This window comes from Rattus rattus, chromosome 1 (assembly GCF_011064425.1).
Source record: "Rattus rattus isolate New Zealand chromosome 1, Rrattus_CSIRO_v1, whole genome shotgun sequence".
Classification (NCBI taxonomy): Eukaryota; Metazoa; Chordata; class Mammalia; order Rodentia; family Muridae; genus Rattus; species Rattus rattus.
In genome coordinates, this window is record NC_046154.1 from 210,121,306 (window position 1) to 210,138,089 (window position 16,784).

The following is a 16,784-nucleotide window of genomic DNA, read 5'->3' on the forward strand; positions in this document are numbered from 1 at the left end:
AGGTTAATCTAAACTGGAGGGAAAGGAGTAATAGCAGGTTGCATCCTGGGAGCAAAGCACACTAACCTCACTTTACCTATGCGTGCAGGTATACTCCAGAAATGGAAAGACTAGCCATTTTCCAGTTGGCCCTTACATAGTACCACTTCATCAGCACAGCACCATGGCAACCTATCAGAAGTTGCCTTCACTGCTATCAGCTCAAATTCTACCTATCATGATGCTGTGCAAGTTTAAATAATCAAATAGATAAAAATGGTAGCTTCCAGATATAGTGTCAACACCCTTGTATTTCCAGTCACCATCAATTCTGATGACCAAAACCTGTTTCAAGAGTAAGTATGTGGCAACTGGTGAAGTTCAAGACATCTTTAACGTATCAACACAGAAATTGTAGCCAACAGCACTGCAGCTCACTGAACTGTCCATTTCTGGGCAGGGCATCTCATTCTTCCTATTGCTTGCTCAATGACTTACCTTGGGGACAGGGGTGGTTAAGAGCACTTACTGCTCTTGCAGTGGCCGCCCATTACTCATACGGTGGCTCACAGCTGTCAGTGATCTGAGGCCCTCATCTAGGTTCTCTGGGTATCAGACATACAGATGGCATATACATGCATATAAAAGCAAGCAAACATCTCTACACTAACTGGTGCTCACTTTAAAAGTACAAAACATGGGGCTGGAGAGATGGCTCAGTGATTAAGAGTACTGACTTTTCAAAGGTTCTGAGTTGAATTCCAGGCACCCACATGGTGGCTCACCGTCATCTGTAATGGGATCTGATCTGATGCCCTCTTTCAGGTATATCCACATACATAAAATATTTCTTTAAACCCTATAACGTTAACTCAAGCAGTAAACCAAGAACCTCACCTGGAAGAGTACCACTGTTAGGTAACTCAAGTCCTTGCCACAAGCTACTGTAAGCAGTTTCAGTTTTCACTTATATAGGAAAATCTAAGCCCAGCAGTGGTATCACACACCTTTAAAATCAGTACCGAGCGGGTGGATCTGAGCTTGAGTTTAGCCTGGTTTACAGAGTTAGACCCTGACTGAAAAAAAAATTAAAATAGGCAAATCTGCAGATAAACCCTTTAAACATCTGTAGCAATTCCTGTAGGACATCATTCACTGCTTGTGCCTACCATCTACTAACAAAGATATTTATAATAGATGTGCTCCATTTTCCTAATCCATGAGAAATTAATTCCAATCAACTAAAAAAGCCAGTCTTGGCAAACCCTATCTCCCTGAATTGTATGACTTCACACAACAACTTACAAGCTTTTCAAATTAGAACCTGCTTCAAAAATACCAAAACCTAAAACTTTACTAAATTTAAGATATTCTCTGTCTTCCCTAAGCACCTTCAAAAGCCAAGTTTGGTGACATTCTGTGTTGTGTGATCCCCAAAAGGTATCAGGATGGCCGTAAGCTCCTGTTTCAATCAACTGTAAGATTAAGAGCAGACCAAAACAACCCAGGATTCTCACAGGCAGATCTCAAAGCCAAAGTGATTCCAGGCAGAAGCCATGAGATGAGGTGTGACATGTCTTATCTGCATGTATTTGAGCTCAATTTTAGCAGCTTGTGAAATTAAATCTGGATATCTGATAGTACAAGTTGTTTGGGTATACAGGCTTATGAAAAGGTCAATCCTGACACAACCCAATTTGTACATTTACTTTCCCAGTGGTCTGGGTGACAAGGTACTATAGTCCTTAAGACTCTGGTAGGGTTAAGAATAGCACAGGGGTAGTCATGGTGCCTTCTAGTACCTACTGTGTCATTTCTACCAATAAAGAGTAGCTACTGTGACTCTCACATCTTAAAATTTTGTAGCACAGAAACCATACTAATGATAAGCAGGCATGTTAAAGAAGCCAACAATACACAGAATAGCTCAATAATTAATGTGGGGAACTAAGATAATAAAATATATTAGAATAACCTTAAAAAAAAATAAGACGTTCATAAGAGCCCTGCTTGCAACACACATGCAACACACACGCAACACACACACGCAGTTTTTGCTTTTCAGAATTGGTAGCTGCTTACAGCTCTGTCCTATTAAGGCAGCAATGTAAGGGGTTGCTACACCTGCCAATTGCTCAGAGAACGGAAGCAAATGAAAGCATAACCATCTACTGTTTAAGGAATTTTTATTAAAGCAAGAATTTTATAATCCAAATTACGTTTCCTTGCTCAGTCATCAGCTGCTCCATAGAACAGAACTGACGTCCCAAGCTATTCCACAGTAAAGAATTACAAAATTAAAGAAAGGAATGCTTTAAATTTTTGTACTTTGCTGAAAATTCTTTTCCCAGGGTCTATAAAACATTAATTTGTTTTTATATTTTACTATTTTTTTGTATTTTTTTTTGTTGTTTTAAATCAAGTAATCTAGGACTAGCACTGTTTGCTAGACCTGGCATTTGCTCGGTACATAAGGTTCAAAGTTTCCTTTCCTTTTTTTATTTATTTTATATTTTGCAATGTTTTTTTCATAATATTTAAATTTTTCGATGTTTAAGATATTTTTCTTCGGTGAAGCACGAGTTTCTGTTCGTGGTCCCTGATCAATCTGTAAATGTTAAAAAAAAAAAAAAAAAAAAAAAAAAAAAAGACATAATTAAAGCCCTTGCCTGAATTCAGTGAGTCAGTCTGCTGCCAGTTTGTTTTTACTGGCACTCAGCCATACCCACTCCTTTAATATCCACAGCTATTACATCATATATAACATGGCCTACAAAACAGGGTTCTACTAGTAGGTTTTCTTTTTAACTGACAAACCTACTGGTGACCTTACTATACTCAACCAAGCACCAACAGTTTTCTGGTGGTGGGACAGAGGCCCAAGAAAACACTTAAAGCTAATTTTAATAAAAAGCATTAATTATGAAAGTTAACTTCTGTTATAGGCCATTGCATACACATCACTATAAAAAAATCTGCTCCTTAGTATTGACTTAAAACTGCTGGTCAGTATCAGATGGAAAGGTTCTGTTATGTATAATATAGCCCTCTGGAAACCTGTACTAATGTCCTTATGTCTGGGGTGAGCAGGGAGAACTCACTTAGACAGTTGGAACACCAGTGGCACTGTTCACTGCTTTCTGGGCAGCCTCTTTCGCTTGGTGGGCTTGTAGTACAGCTACAGCTTCATCGACCTGGAAAACGGTGAACACACTGGCTCAGAGAGCACGTCAACAAAGTAATTCTCACCACACAGTTCTAGGTGAATATGGAATGAGCTCCAAGCACCAGCATTCATGAATCTGGCTGCAGGAGCTGAACACACTGGACCTGAGCAAGTTTAGCAATCTACTAGTGTGAGCTCTGAGTAAATTAGCCAAGGTAGAGAAATCACGTGCGATGTGGTATTGAAGAGGTTTGCAGTGCTATTATAAAGCTAATTGTATACTCATTTGAAGGCTCCATTTACATGTTCTGTGAAGAACACAGACTGAAAGTACCTTTGAGCGGAGAGACTCTGGAGACTCAAGCATGTGAAGCAATTCTGAGTTATCAATCTCCAACAGCATGCCAGTAATTTTGCCAGCAAGAGAAGGGTGCATGGCTTGAATAAGAGGAAACAGCCGTTCACCTAGGAACAAAAGGACACTCTGATGAAAGCAGTAATGCTGTTATCAACTTGGGTTTGGGAACCGTATGTAATACATAGTACTGTGTGTGCCTGCTACCATACCCATATGAACAGTAGTTTCCCAAGTGTTAGTATTACATATAAACGTTTCCTTGTTCCAAGGCTACAGTGGAATGTCAATGGCAAACAACGGCCCACCACTTTCCAGGATTCCTTCACATACCACCATCTCATTTTAGGTGCAAAGAGTCTAAGTGATCTTTATTTTTGTCAACTCTGACAGGCCAAGACAATGAAGTTACTCACCCAACATTTGCTTTTGCTCTTGCGGGGGTGCAGATGCCAACATGGAAGCAGTTAAAGGTTCTTGACCTTGCACATGAACCGCAGGCTACATATAAAAGAGAACACCCTCTTAATATCTAAGTAATGAGACATAAATCAGCTAGCCCATAATGGACAGTCATAGAAAGGACAGAGTGCTACCTAAATTTGACCAAGAGAAGCTGAAAGAAATATTAACTAAAGATCAGTAAGTACAGATAATCACATCTGACACACCTGCACTTGAGATACGTAATTTTAGTCTCCTTTATCGTTATCGGTTTTGGTTGCAGGACTAGGAAAAAGTTTAAATCTAATACCAATAAATTTTCCCTTAACATGTCCCTCACATTCATCCTAAACAAAACATACAGGGAGATTGTTGGCCACCTGTCTTTCTTCACATATAATCAACTAATAAGATGGTCCAGATAGTTTATGCTCATAGGTCAGACCTAAGCAGGATTACCCTTACAAATAAATGATTAAACTATACCTGTTGCATGGTAACTTGTGGCTGTGCATTAAGATGTTGTTGGGGATTATGGACTTTAGCGATTTATACTGGGGAACAAAAAGGACAGCAGGAGGCTGCAGTAGCAGCAGCTGCAGGACGGGACCCATTGTCTCAAGTTGATGTGTTAGCTAAAGAGGAAAAAAAAAATACCTTGATTGTTGTGCCACTTTAAATTGGGGAATCAATGTTTCTCGGTTTAAGACTTACCAACACGCTGTGTTGACATGACTCGTGGAACCTGTGAGGAAGCTGGTCTCATCGTACTAAATGGTGGTCTAGGAGCAGCTGGGCGGATAGCACCGGGCATATTCTGGAATGCTGTATTGAAAGGTAAAAACTCATTATGAACTGGGAATTTCAATGACTGAGAGCCAATGCTTTCCTAGGGCTAATGGTTGTATGAAAAGCTAGCAGAGACCCTTGTATACAGTGAATTTCAATTTAATATCCGAGATAAAAACACAATGAAAAAGAAACACCAAGTGCTCCTAAACCCAGCTTGCTATGCAATGGGTAAGGACCAAAATGGTTACCTCCTGGAGAGTGCAAACTTTGAAGCTATAACTACCAAGGCAAATGAAGACCTGAAGCAAATACCCACTGACTTTGTTTGTTTTTTAACTGAGAGCTAGGCACGACAGTCCACGCTCTTCTCAGCACTTAAAGGTGAGGTGGATGCTTGCTAGGTCAGTACCAGTCTAAGTAACATCTCAAAGGATGTGTCAAATCTACCAAACATAATTACCAGAAGCAATTTACCACTGCAACAGGGCAATTTGCCTCTTATACAATAGGAAGTACTGGGAAATTGAACCCACGGTCTAGCTCATGGTAAGTTAAACGTTATCATCCACCCACACACCCACCCCCGTCTCCAACTCCCAAACAACTAAAGGAGGCTTACGATGAGGTCTGGCACCCTGAGCAGTCCAGCGAGGACTTGGTCTTAGTTGAGCAATTTGGCTAGGAGGATAGTATGCAGCACGGTTCTGAGTCTGTAAAGAAAGTAAGTCCACCAGTTTTAGAGGTTAATCCCTCCACAAACACCATTATTACTCCATGCTAACAGAACAATTAACTCTACCACCTTTGCCATTTGTTTTTCCAATTTCTATCTAATACTAAGTGCTTTTTTATTGTGGAGAGCTCAAAATACATTATGAAACCAGTATGGCTTTCCTTGTCTCTTCTTCACACTTACCTGTGGGATAGCTGCCATGAAGTAACCTGAAGGAGGTGCTGGCTGGTAGGGGTTGATCACAGGGTTGGGCACAGCTCGTACACTTGCCATCCTCTGCATATACTGGTTAGTGAGGTGAGCCTGGCGCTCTTCTTTGCGCTGAGCTAAAGCTACATAGAGTGGCTTGGTGGCCACAATTCTACCATTCATCTCCGTAACTGCTTTAGTGGCTTCTTCAGGGGAGGAGAAACATACAAAACCAAATCCTTTGCTGCGCCCACCCTCCATCATTACCTATAAAAAAAAGGGAAATTTAGGGAAATGACAGAATTACCAAGAACTGTCACTTATAGTCAGTCATCGAACCAAATCTTGTTAATGCTAGAACCATCCTGTATTAACTGAGTTCCTTACAACTACTGATACTTAAGAGCATCCAAGGTACAGACATGCAATATTACTTCTATCTGTGGTAACACTGAAAAGAGCTGCCCAAGTCTAAGTCCAGCATAAAATGTTCCTCCTTAAATCAAGACAACCCAAAACAGAAAAACAAGACAGACACACACAGGCACACCAGTAAACGATAAACTACATTCAAACGACAGGACTACTTATTCTACTGAGAAGTCTGTTAAGACCAGGAGATGCCCAGAGTCTCCATCTGAACACATCTGCCTCAGCAATTCCAGTCCAGTGTAGGAAATAAGACTAGCTCGTTTCTGACCAGTACTTGCCATTTTGTGTTGCTTGGCAATCCTGGTTTTATTTTAGTAAATAAAATAAAAACTAAACTCATGTCCTACAGTTTAAATTGCCAGGCCTCTCTCAGCCAGAAGTTATTTTACATTTTATGCCCCTCCCGTACAATCATATACAAGTGGATTCAAACACTGAAATCAAAGACCTTCAAAAATACTAGAAATGCAAATTCTTGAAAAGTGCATGATGAATCACAAGGCAAACATGCCTGTATTTCTTATTTGCATTCACCTATAAATAGTCTGTTTCTAATAAATGTCTAAGTCAACAGGAGTATCTGGAAAATCGGAATAAACGGAATAAAGGCCAGCAAAGGGGATCATTCAGGGACCAAAACTGTTTTTCCTGTGCATGCTCCTAAACTTATATACACCTAAAACTCTGCAAGGTGGCCTCAAATCATGGACACTGGGTAAAAACTCACAACTTAGGTTCTTAGACCATAATCTTTTTGCTTTGCAATGATTCCAAGTAAAGAGAAACAGGATCTTTTCTACCTGGTGGAGGTAGGGGGAAGCTGAGTATCCATAATGAACAGGGCCCCAGCATCTGTGCAGTGACAGGGCAGAGCCTAAGGACCAACTCCCTAGCCTCAAAGTGACTCACACGATCAAATCAACACACAGCACACACTCTTACTTTTGCACTAGTGATTGTACCAAATGGAGAAAACTCTTTCCGGAGACGCTCATCATCAATTCCGTCATCAAGATTTTTCACATAAAGGTTAACACCCTGAAAAGGAGAGACAAACTGTGAAGAGGCAGACCACCATCATGGCACCTTAACACACCTATCACTTGAGTCCACACCTTTCTTCCTCCTCAAACTCCCAGTTACCTGGAAGTAACTGAAATAATATAATAGGATTCCACATCCTGTCTTATTTGCTTGTTCAAGTAAAAACGAACCTGATATCTGGTGATCCTGTCTTGCTTCATCTGCTCAAATTTGCGCTTAAGTTCCGTCTGCCGTTCCACTTTTTTCTGAGCTCGACCAACATAAATCTGTTTTCCATTGAGCTCCTTCCCATTCATCTCATCCACAGCCTTACAGAAACAAAAACCAAAAAAAAAATAAAAACTTAGTTGCTTGTCAAAGTACATACATCTCATTAACAAGGAAAACTTATCCAGTTACTAACATTAACAGACCCATCCCCACAAGAATACCCTTGGCAGGGAAGAGAGAGGCAAAGATTAAAACAGAGACTGAAGGAACACCCATTTAGAGCCTGCCCCACATCTGGCCCATATATATACAGCCCCCAATTAGACAAGATGGATGAAGCAAAGAAGTGCAGAAGTGTAGATCGCTCCTGAGAGACACAGCCAGAATACAGCAAATACAGAGGCGAATGCCAGCAGCAAACCACTGAACTGAGAACGGGACCCCTGTTGAAGGAATCAGAGAATGAACTGGAAGAGCTTGAAGGGGCTCGAGACCCCATATGTACAACAATGCCAAGCAAACAGAGCTTCCAGGGACTAAGCCACTACCTAAAGACTATACATGGACTGACCCTGGACTCCTGACCTCATAGGTAGCAATGAATATCCTAGTAAGAGCACCAGTGGAGGGGAAGCCCTGGGTCCCAAGCTAAGACTGAACCCCCAGTGAACTAGACTGTTGGGGGAGGGCGGCAATGGGGGGGTGGGGAGGGAACACCATAAGGAAGGGAGGGGGGGGGATGTTTTGCTTGAAACAGGAAAGGGAAATAACACTTTTCGAAATGTATATAAGAAATATTCAAGTTAATAAAAAAAAAAAACAGACCCATCCCCAATCTCCACAACTCTAAAAACAGAATGCAAATACGATTACGATATGTAAAGCCTCCATCAATAATGTTGGCATGTAACTACACACAAACGTCAATACAAGAGCGACAGTTTTGTACAGTATGCTTTCACAGAATGAAGAATGTTTAATCTCTTACTTTCTGCGCATCTTCATGCCTTTCAAAGCTTACAAATCCAAATCCTTTGGATTTTCCACTTTCATCTGTCATTACTTTCACACTTAAGGCAGGCCCTAAAAATTTTTTTGAATAATTCAAAATAGTCCAGTTAGTGTACACATTTCATGTTTTAACATAACACAAAAAAATCCCAGGCCTCCTGGTTCTAAGGTTTTACTGGTCATATGTACTTCTAAGGACTCTTAAGATTTTTTAGGATGTCTTACAAACTTATAAAAGATTTTATTCTTATTTCAGTAGAGTTGTCCCTTTACATCATTAATTTGATTTAGAATAATCTTTAAAAGTCTTCTTTGGTCATCTGCTTCTCAACAGTAGAGGGAATAAATGGCTAGATCTGCAGGCAGGAAATAACGGAATTACCTGAAAGAGTTTCTAAAAACACAAGCTTTGCCTTCCCTTTTTGTGGGGAAGACCATAAGCAGGTGACACCTTGGCACAGGAGTGGTTGTCTGAGTAAGCGGAAACCCGTATACATTTCAATACTTGGTCCCTAGTTGATTGGTGGGCTTTGAGGTTTCAAAAGATCCATACCACTCCAGTTAACTAACTGCTTTGTGGCTGTTGTCCTAACAAGCTCACTCTCAGCTGCTGCTCCACTGCCAGGCCTGCTTGCTACCATTAAGCCCAATAAACTCCTCTATCAAGCTGCCTTGGTAGCAATGTCTTAGCACTTAGCAACAGAAAAGCAACTACAACAGTGGTCTAGTCAGGCTGTACAAGAGGTGACATAAGTTAAAAAAAAAAAAATCCAACCTCAGCCCTTGGGAGACAACTGGTGGATCTCGTAAATCCAAGGCCAACCTTGTACAAAGAGCTACCCTGACACACACACACACACACACACACACACACACACACACACACACACACACTTTTTATTTTAAAACTTCCAGGTGTAAGACAGAGATACAAGAGAAACTTGAATGAGGTGCAAAACAGGACAGTTATCTTGCATGACTAACATTTGTGCATAATCAAAATTCCTTTTGCTCAAAAGAGGATTCAGCCCTGTGTGTGTGTGTGTGTCTGTCTGTCTGTCTGTCTTATGCCTTTAATTCCAGCACTCAGAGGCATCTCTTGTTGAGCTGCATGCTAGCCAGAGCTACGTAAACGAGACCCTGTCTTTGGCAAATCAACACAGCATTACAATATTAGCTTTAATAGAGAACTTAATTAAGCCCATTCTTAGGTTCAACGATAAGCATTAAATCACCTACAAATACTGATTTCCTCTTCATTTACTCCAACCCTAACATCTCAGAAGCCATCCACCTACCTCTTACACTAACGTCTGCATTAAGATTATCCTAATTAAAATTATGTGGCAAAACCTTGAAATCTCCTCAGCCACCCATACATGGTCTTGTGTTAGTCACTGTAAAGCAGTCTACTCTCCAGGTTACTGTTGTGCAGTAAACTATAGCTTAATTCTAACCAAGTACTAAAGCCTTCTAGTCAAATGCTAGCCCCTAACTTTAGACAATTAAGTATAAAGATTTAACTTGGACACATTACCAAACTTGCCAAAGAGTTCCTTAAGACGCTCATCATCCATGTCTTCTCCAAAGTTCTTGATGTAAACATTGGTGAACTCCTTTGCCCTTGCTCCAAGTTCTGCTTCTCGTTCCTTCCGAGATTTAAATCGACCAACAAACCTAGTAAAATGAAAACGTCAGTACTTTAACATCATAAAGCTCAGATGAAGGCTGATGGTTACAAAATGTATCACAAAATAAAAATGTCTTCACTGAATAAATTTTAAAATACAACAATTTTTCTATAATTACAATGTTTTTGATTCAGCAGAGATACAAGAGAGAGATACAAGAGGGTTCACACTCCTGACCAAATAAGTGTTCTGTGCCAAAGAGCCTAGCATACATGCTTTCTCTCCTTCATGACTGTTTAAGGATGGTCCTACCATTATGCCATCTCCTCAAATAGAAATCCTCAATTCTCTAAAACAAGAGCTTGGTCTAGTCTCTAAAACTCACTTCTGCAGAATTAAAAACTGTGTGAAATACAATAATAAATACACCAAAGAGGAATGAATACCAACTTTGATACCCGCCCCCAACACACACACACACACACACACACACACACACACACACACTCACACACTCTCTCTCTCTCTCTCTCTCTCTCTCTCTCTCTCTCTCTCTGTCACACACACACACACTCAAAAACTTCTAGGCTTATCTGTTCAACAGCACCAAAAGCATGAAGAGATTTCGGGTTTTTTAATCCTCAAAATCGCACGCTCTCTCCATGTAGTCTGGCGAGGAAGGAACCTCAGTAGATGATTTCACTGCAGACCAAGCCTTCTGCTCTCCTAAGTAATGCTTTAACTTACAGTATCTTCTCAGGATAGTCACCAACACCACAGTTCAAAGGGAAGAGGAATTATATGTACAGTCAACCAGCTTTCCAGTATTATACACTTAAGTCAGCAGCAAACCAGTCTTTACTTGGATCTTGCCAGTACAGTATAGACCTTTAAATTTCTACTAAAGCACTGCTATCGGGTTTCCCATCGTGATTACAAGTTGAGTAACCTTGAAGGTTTCACAGATATTTATAGGCTAAGCACCTCTACCTGAAAATCGAATATGCCAAAGTCTTACTTGTCAAGCTTTAAAATTGCTGGATTGCAAAGAACTCTTTGGAGTTCAGATTTCTCATTTGGGATCAGCATCTCCTTCACTTTATAAGTGAATGCTCTAACAAGGATGGGAGGTGATGCGTGTCTATAATCCCAGCACTTGGAAGGCAGAGGCAGTGGATCTAAACTCAAGGCCAAGATGGATATACAGAGTTCCAGTACAGCCAGAACTAGCTAGAGAAACCCAGGGGTGGGGTGTTTCTTTTCTGTCTTTGAAACCAGATTAATGTAACTTCAGGTTGGTCTTCAACCCATGATCTTTCTGTCTGAGCTTCTAACGAGCAGAAATTTGTCATGAAAATGAATAGCCTGTCAACAAGCATGACACCACTAGAGTTTACACCAAGAACTCTCAGATCAACCTGCAAATTGGGCTGTGGTAGCACCCACCATTAATCCCAGCACTCAGCGACAAAGGCAGGCAGATCTTTCTACTAAGTTAAAGGCCAGCCTGGTCTATAGAGTAAGTTTCACCAAGACAGTCAAGATAACGTAAAAAATACTGTCTCAAACAAGAGATCTCTACTAACAACAGCCTTTTAATTTTCTTTTTTCTTTTTTTTTTTTTTTTTTTTTTTTTCTTTTTTTCCGGGGCTGGGGACCGAACCCAGGGCCTTGCGCTTCCTAGGCAAGCGCTCTACCACTGAGCTAAATCCCCAACCCCGCCTTTTAATTTTCAGTGTCATTTGCCAATGTTTTTAACTCTTGTTAAGTTTATTTTAGATAAGTGAATAATACTTCAGGAAAAGATTAATTGGAAAAAACAAACACCAGAGCTAGCTCTGTATCCAGACCACACAGTGCATGGTCAGCAGTCTTCTTACAGCACCTCTCATTTCTTTAGCTAGTTTCTCTAAACAGAAGACAGGCTGATGAATTAGTTCCCTAATTAGATCGTATGGATCCAGCAATGCACTCATTTGACCAAGTTTTATATCTCTAGTTACCTGGTTCATTTTGGGTTTCTATGGTGAGCAACTGACATTACTGATCACGAATGATTATGAAACCTAGCAGACGTGGGTCAGTGCTATATGTGCACGCATACACACAGTTTGACCCATTTCTTTGAGCGAATCTCATGTAGCCTAGCTAGACTGGCCTTGAATTCATAGACCCTCTGCCTCTACCTCTCCAGTGATGAAATCACAGGCATATACTTATCCAGTTAGATCTTTTTTGGGGACAGCTTCAGTATGTAGCCCTGGATGTTGCAATCTATATAGAGCAGGTAGGCCTCAAAGTTAGAGATCTCAAGTACTAAGATTAAAGACATGCCACCAAGTTCAGCTGCACTTAGCAGCAAACATTTACTAGTTTTTAAAATAATGGAGAACTACTAAAAACAGACTGAAGATGTCCCCTAAAAGATGTAGTTATACTTACACTTTACGATCATTTAGAAGCATTCCATTCATTTTTTCAATAGCTCTTTCAGCTGCTTCCTGTGTTTCAAAATGTACAAATCCATAGCCCTTGGAGCCATTTTCATCACAAACCACCTAGGGTAAAACAGAACACTCACCTTTTACTACCTGCTATTGCTTTTCTACTTTGTAGAAATGTTAGCTACCTAATCCTAGGGAACTTCAGAATAATGACAGCATAAACAGACAGCACAAATGTCACTCCCAAATCTAAACGTAGCATAACACTGTAAATACTGCCCTGTTACATCTCAGCTTACCTTACATGAAAGGATGTTACCAAACGCAGAAAACGTATCATACAGTGCTTTATTGTCAATGGATTTGTCCAAATTTTTAATGAATATGTTGCCTACTCCACTTTTACGAAGTGATGGATCACGCTGAGACCACATGATGCGTACTGGCTTGCCCTTTATAACATCAAAATTCATGGTGTCCAAAGCACGTTCCGCTGCGAGAAATACATTTTCAGAGTAAATATCACTTGTAACATCCCATTAGCCACTTTTTATAAAATGACCAGTGACCACGAGTAAAAGGGTAGTCATGTGGCCTCAGCTCATCTTCCTCTGAACCTCACTACCCGTGACCTTTACCTTGATCATCGTAACCAACAATTTATTCCAGTTATTTTTGGATAGGCATGCTTCACATCAAAAAATCATACCCTACAATTTTGAGACCTCCAAAAAGATTGAATTATGTATACTTGTAAAAGAAATGCTGAGGCTGAGACAATTTTTTGGATACAGGGTCTCTATTAAGCCCAATCTGGCCTGGAGTCCCTGCCTTCAAAAATTATGTATCCATTGCCCTGTCTTAAATGGAAAAATGCTACCTAAGAAACCAGACCTTCTAGGGGAACAGTCCACTTGAATCCCTGAAGCAAATTTCAAATCTCACTAATAAATGTAGTTATTGACAGAACAAGTTTTTCAACAACCTTTTCTTTCTTTAAGGTCTCCCTGTGTCGCTTTAGTTTTCCTGGAACTCATGTAGCTCAGGCTGGCCAAGACCTCAGAAATACTCACGCTGGGATTCTCATGCTGGGAATAAGTGCAGAAACCACCATACCCAGCCCCCCAACTGCTTTCCTATAAATGAATTCCAGTTCCTAGAGTAAGTGACAGTCAGCAGCCAGCTCACTATCAATTGGCCACACCTCCTAAGCACCCCTGGTCACGCTGACTGTGCTCCAGCTTGGTTTCTTTTCTAATGAGTCACATCTTCCTACTAAACTGAATACTGGTCACTAGCAGAACCCTAGTCAATTACTGCAATACATAAGAAAATACCATAAAAAGGAAAAAACTGGTTAAAACTATTTCAAAAGATGGAACATTGAACATACAGCCACAAAATCAATGAAGAATGAAGAGGCAAGATTCTGAGCGGTTAGAATATTGGTTCACTGACATGAATTTATAAAGTTAATTTGAAACTCAACTTTTCAAATGTCAGGACTTTTAAAAACTGGGTTTTTCTGAATTAAAAAAAAAAAGAAACCACTAAGTTTCAAGTCTCTTAAGTTTTCTTTTCATAGAAGTTCTTTTGGTTACTTGCTCAAGTTACCTTCTTTAGCTTACATTCTGTCATCTCCCGTGAGTTGAGAGCTCTAAAGAAGTGACACTAAAAGTGCCCTTTGAGAGCAAAAGGGCAGGCCACCTGCAGTGCACTTTTACAACTTGTGGCTTCCGATCACCGATCACCTAAGATGCTGTTTACTCAAAATCTCAGTATCACCTTTAATCTATGAAAAACTGATCAACCCCAGTCTTCCTTATTAAAATAAAACCCAGACAGAACTGACTTCTAGTCAGGGTCAGGGTCATCTAGACTTAAAAACAACATATCAGACTCTAGACCTTATCTGATTCTTAGATTTCTGTTTCAGTGAACTGTCAAACTTAAGAATATAAACTCAATGTGTTACTTCTCAACTACTCCAAGATTCTGAAACACTTCACAAAAAAAAAAAAAATCAAAAAAGCTATTATTAGTTGTCTGCTACTAATTCAGCATAATCCTATCCAGGTTACCCTAATGTTTAGGACCAAAACTGGTCAGCAGTTTAAAATTCATAACCACTGGTGCTATTTTAGAAAAAATATGCATGTATACGTTAAATAATCACTTCTATTAAACTTAATATCCAACTAATTTGTTTGAAAATGAGCCAAGGTGTCTGGTGCCCTAGAGTCTTCCACATCCCCTCCTCCACTGCAGGGTTAAAGACAGAAAATGCTTCATCTAGGGAAAACCCCAGGCAGTGCACATGGTATAATGTCCCTTTCGCGGTCCACAGGCCAGGGGTATGCTATTAGGAAGGAGCTCATGACCCTAAGGACCACCAACAGGCATCACCCATTAACTTTCTTCTAAAGCCTGGGGCTCCTCCCAGCGATTGAGCCACCCGCTGGAACAGGCCTCGGGCCTGTGAGGTTACAGGGTTCAACACGTGGTATTTCCCAACACTGAATCGTACTTCCTCCCCAGCCTGAATGCCGGGCCAGGGAAGGAGATGGAGGGGCGCCTCCACCCGCTGCTCCACTCCAGAGGGGGCTCGAAACCCCCGAACCCCACAGCTTGTGGCGGGAGCGCCGGGAAGGCTACCTTACCCACCCTCCCGGCGCGTCATCGCCCTAAAGTTTGAGAGCGACTGATGGCGAGAAAATGGTCGCAGAGGAGGAAGTGCCGGCCCGCGAGGGGCTGCGGCGCCGTGCCCTCCCGCCCCCTCGGCCCGGCCCGCTAGGCCCGCCGCCCCGGCCGCATGGCCGCCCGCCCGCCACCCTCCGGCCTGCCGCTTACCGTCCGCCGGCTGCTGGAAGTTCACGTACGCGTAGCCCAAGGAGCGGCGGGTGATCATGTCCCTGCAGACCCGGATGGAGAGGATGGGCCCGGCCGGGCTGAACTTCTCGTAGAGCATCGCCTCGGTCACGTCGGGGTGCAGGTCCCCCACGTACAGAGAGGCCATGGGGTAGCTGGGGGCGCTGGGGTTCATCTCGGCACGGCTGCCCGCGGGGCCGCAGGCCGCGACCTTTCCCGTGAGAGGAGGAGAGCGAGTGCGGGGCCGGGGGACGGAGCCGGGGGGAGGGGAGCGGGGGCGAGCGCAGAGGGACAAAATTCAACCGGAATCGACGCGTACTCAACGGCCGTGGAACCGGGGGAGCGAGGCTGGCGGTGCTGGGTCCGGGCGGCAGGAAGGCCTCGGTCTCTGGGTTCCTGCTTGGAGCTGCGGGGCCGCGGGCGGGCGGGTCGGTCTCGGCTGCTTCACCGGGTTATTTTATAAAAGAGGAAGAAAAAAAAATAAAGTCTCCGGCGGGGGAGACGCGGATTTTTTGTAAATTTTTTTTGGGTTTTTTCAAAGGATTTTTTAGATTTTTTTTGGATTTTTTAATAATAAATGTGTGTTCCGAGCCCGGAGCACACACTCCGCACTCTCAGCACTAACCGCCGGGGAGAAGGGGAAGCACCGCCTCCTGCACCCTCTACTTATACCCCCCCGCCGCACTCGCCCCGCCCACGCGCGTCTGACGCCAGGGCCCTACGCGAGCGACGGCGCCGGAGGAGGCGGAGGAAAGCGCAGAGGAAGGGAGAGGTGGCGGCGGCAGCGGCTGCTGCGGGCGTGGGGGTGGTGGCCGAGGCGGGGCGGGGCTTCTGCGCACGCGCCCCAGCCAGGGGCCGACTTCCCGCTGCGCAGGGCCAGGAAAGGGCGGGGCAGTTAGTAGGCGGTCCCGGCGCGGCTGCTGGCCACGCCCCTCGCGCGCACGCCCCGCCTCCGCCCGAAAGAGCGTTAACCCGTCAGCGCAGCGGGTGGGCGGCGCGCGGGGCTTCCGGGTTTCTGGGCGCCAACCGCCCCTCACGTGCGCGAATAGTCGCGGCCTCTTCCAGGCGCCGCGGCTGGGGTTCTGCCTTGCTAGCCCCCCGCCCCGAGCGGCGCCGGACACGGGTGGGCGGGCGTGAGCCTCTGCCGGCCGAGTTTCCGAGGTGGACGCGGAGGGAGGCAGGGTAGCTGCCACGTTCTCCTACCCGGACCGCACTACGAGTCCCAGCGGGCAGCGCCGCCACGCGCGTGGGCCGCGGAAGCGGTGCCTGCCGGGAGCTGGAGTTCTCAACGGCCGCGGGCTGGCTGACCTCAACCGGACCCCAACCGTCCCGGGCGTGACCCAGCACGGGTCCAGGACCCTTGACGAGGGGGAGGGGAGGGAAGGGGAGGCGGCTGTTGGAAGTCTGGCGCTTAAGATATTCTGTCGGAATCTCTGAGCTGCTTCCTACATTTTTTACAGTGGTAAACAGGACTCGAGAAAAATAT

At 43.4% G+C, this 16,784-nt stretch overlaps 1 protein-coding gene across 1 annotated transcript; it reads right to left on the reverse strand.

The window, feature by feature from the left end:
* Positions 1-2,148: 2,148 nt before the first annotated feature.
* On the reverse strand, positions 2,149-15,945 carry Pabpc1 (poly(A) binding protein cytoplasmic 1). Its single transcript, XM_032914554.1, is given in 15 exon segments — positions 2,149-2,587; positions 3,081-3,173; positions 3,480-3,610; positions 3,917-4,001; positions 4,431-4,579; positions 4,659-4,769; positions 5,356-5,446; positions 5,653-5,925; positions 7,033-7,128; positions 7,305-7,442; positions 8,333-8,427; positions 9,893-10,032; positions 12,429-12,544; positions 12,730-12,923; positions 15,281-15,945. Coding segments are annotated over 14 exon segments (1,905 nt in total). The 5' UTR covers positions 15,474-15,945; the 3' UTR covers positions 2,149-2,587.
* Between the last annotated feature and the right edge of the window lie 839 nt (positions 15,946-16,784).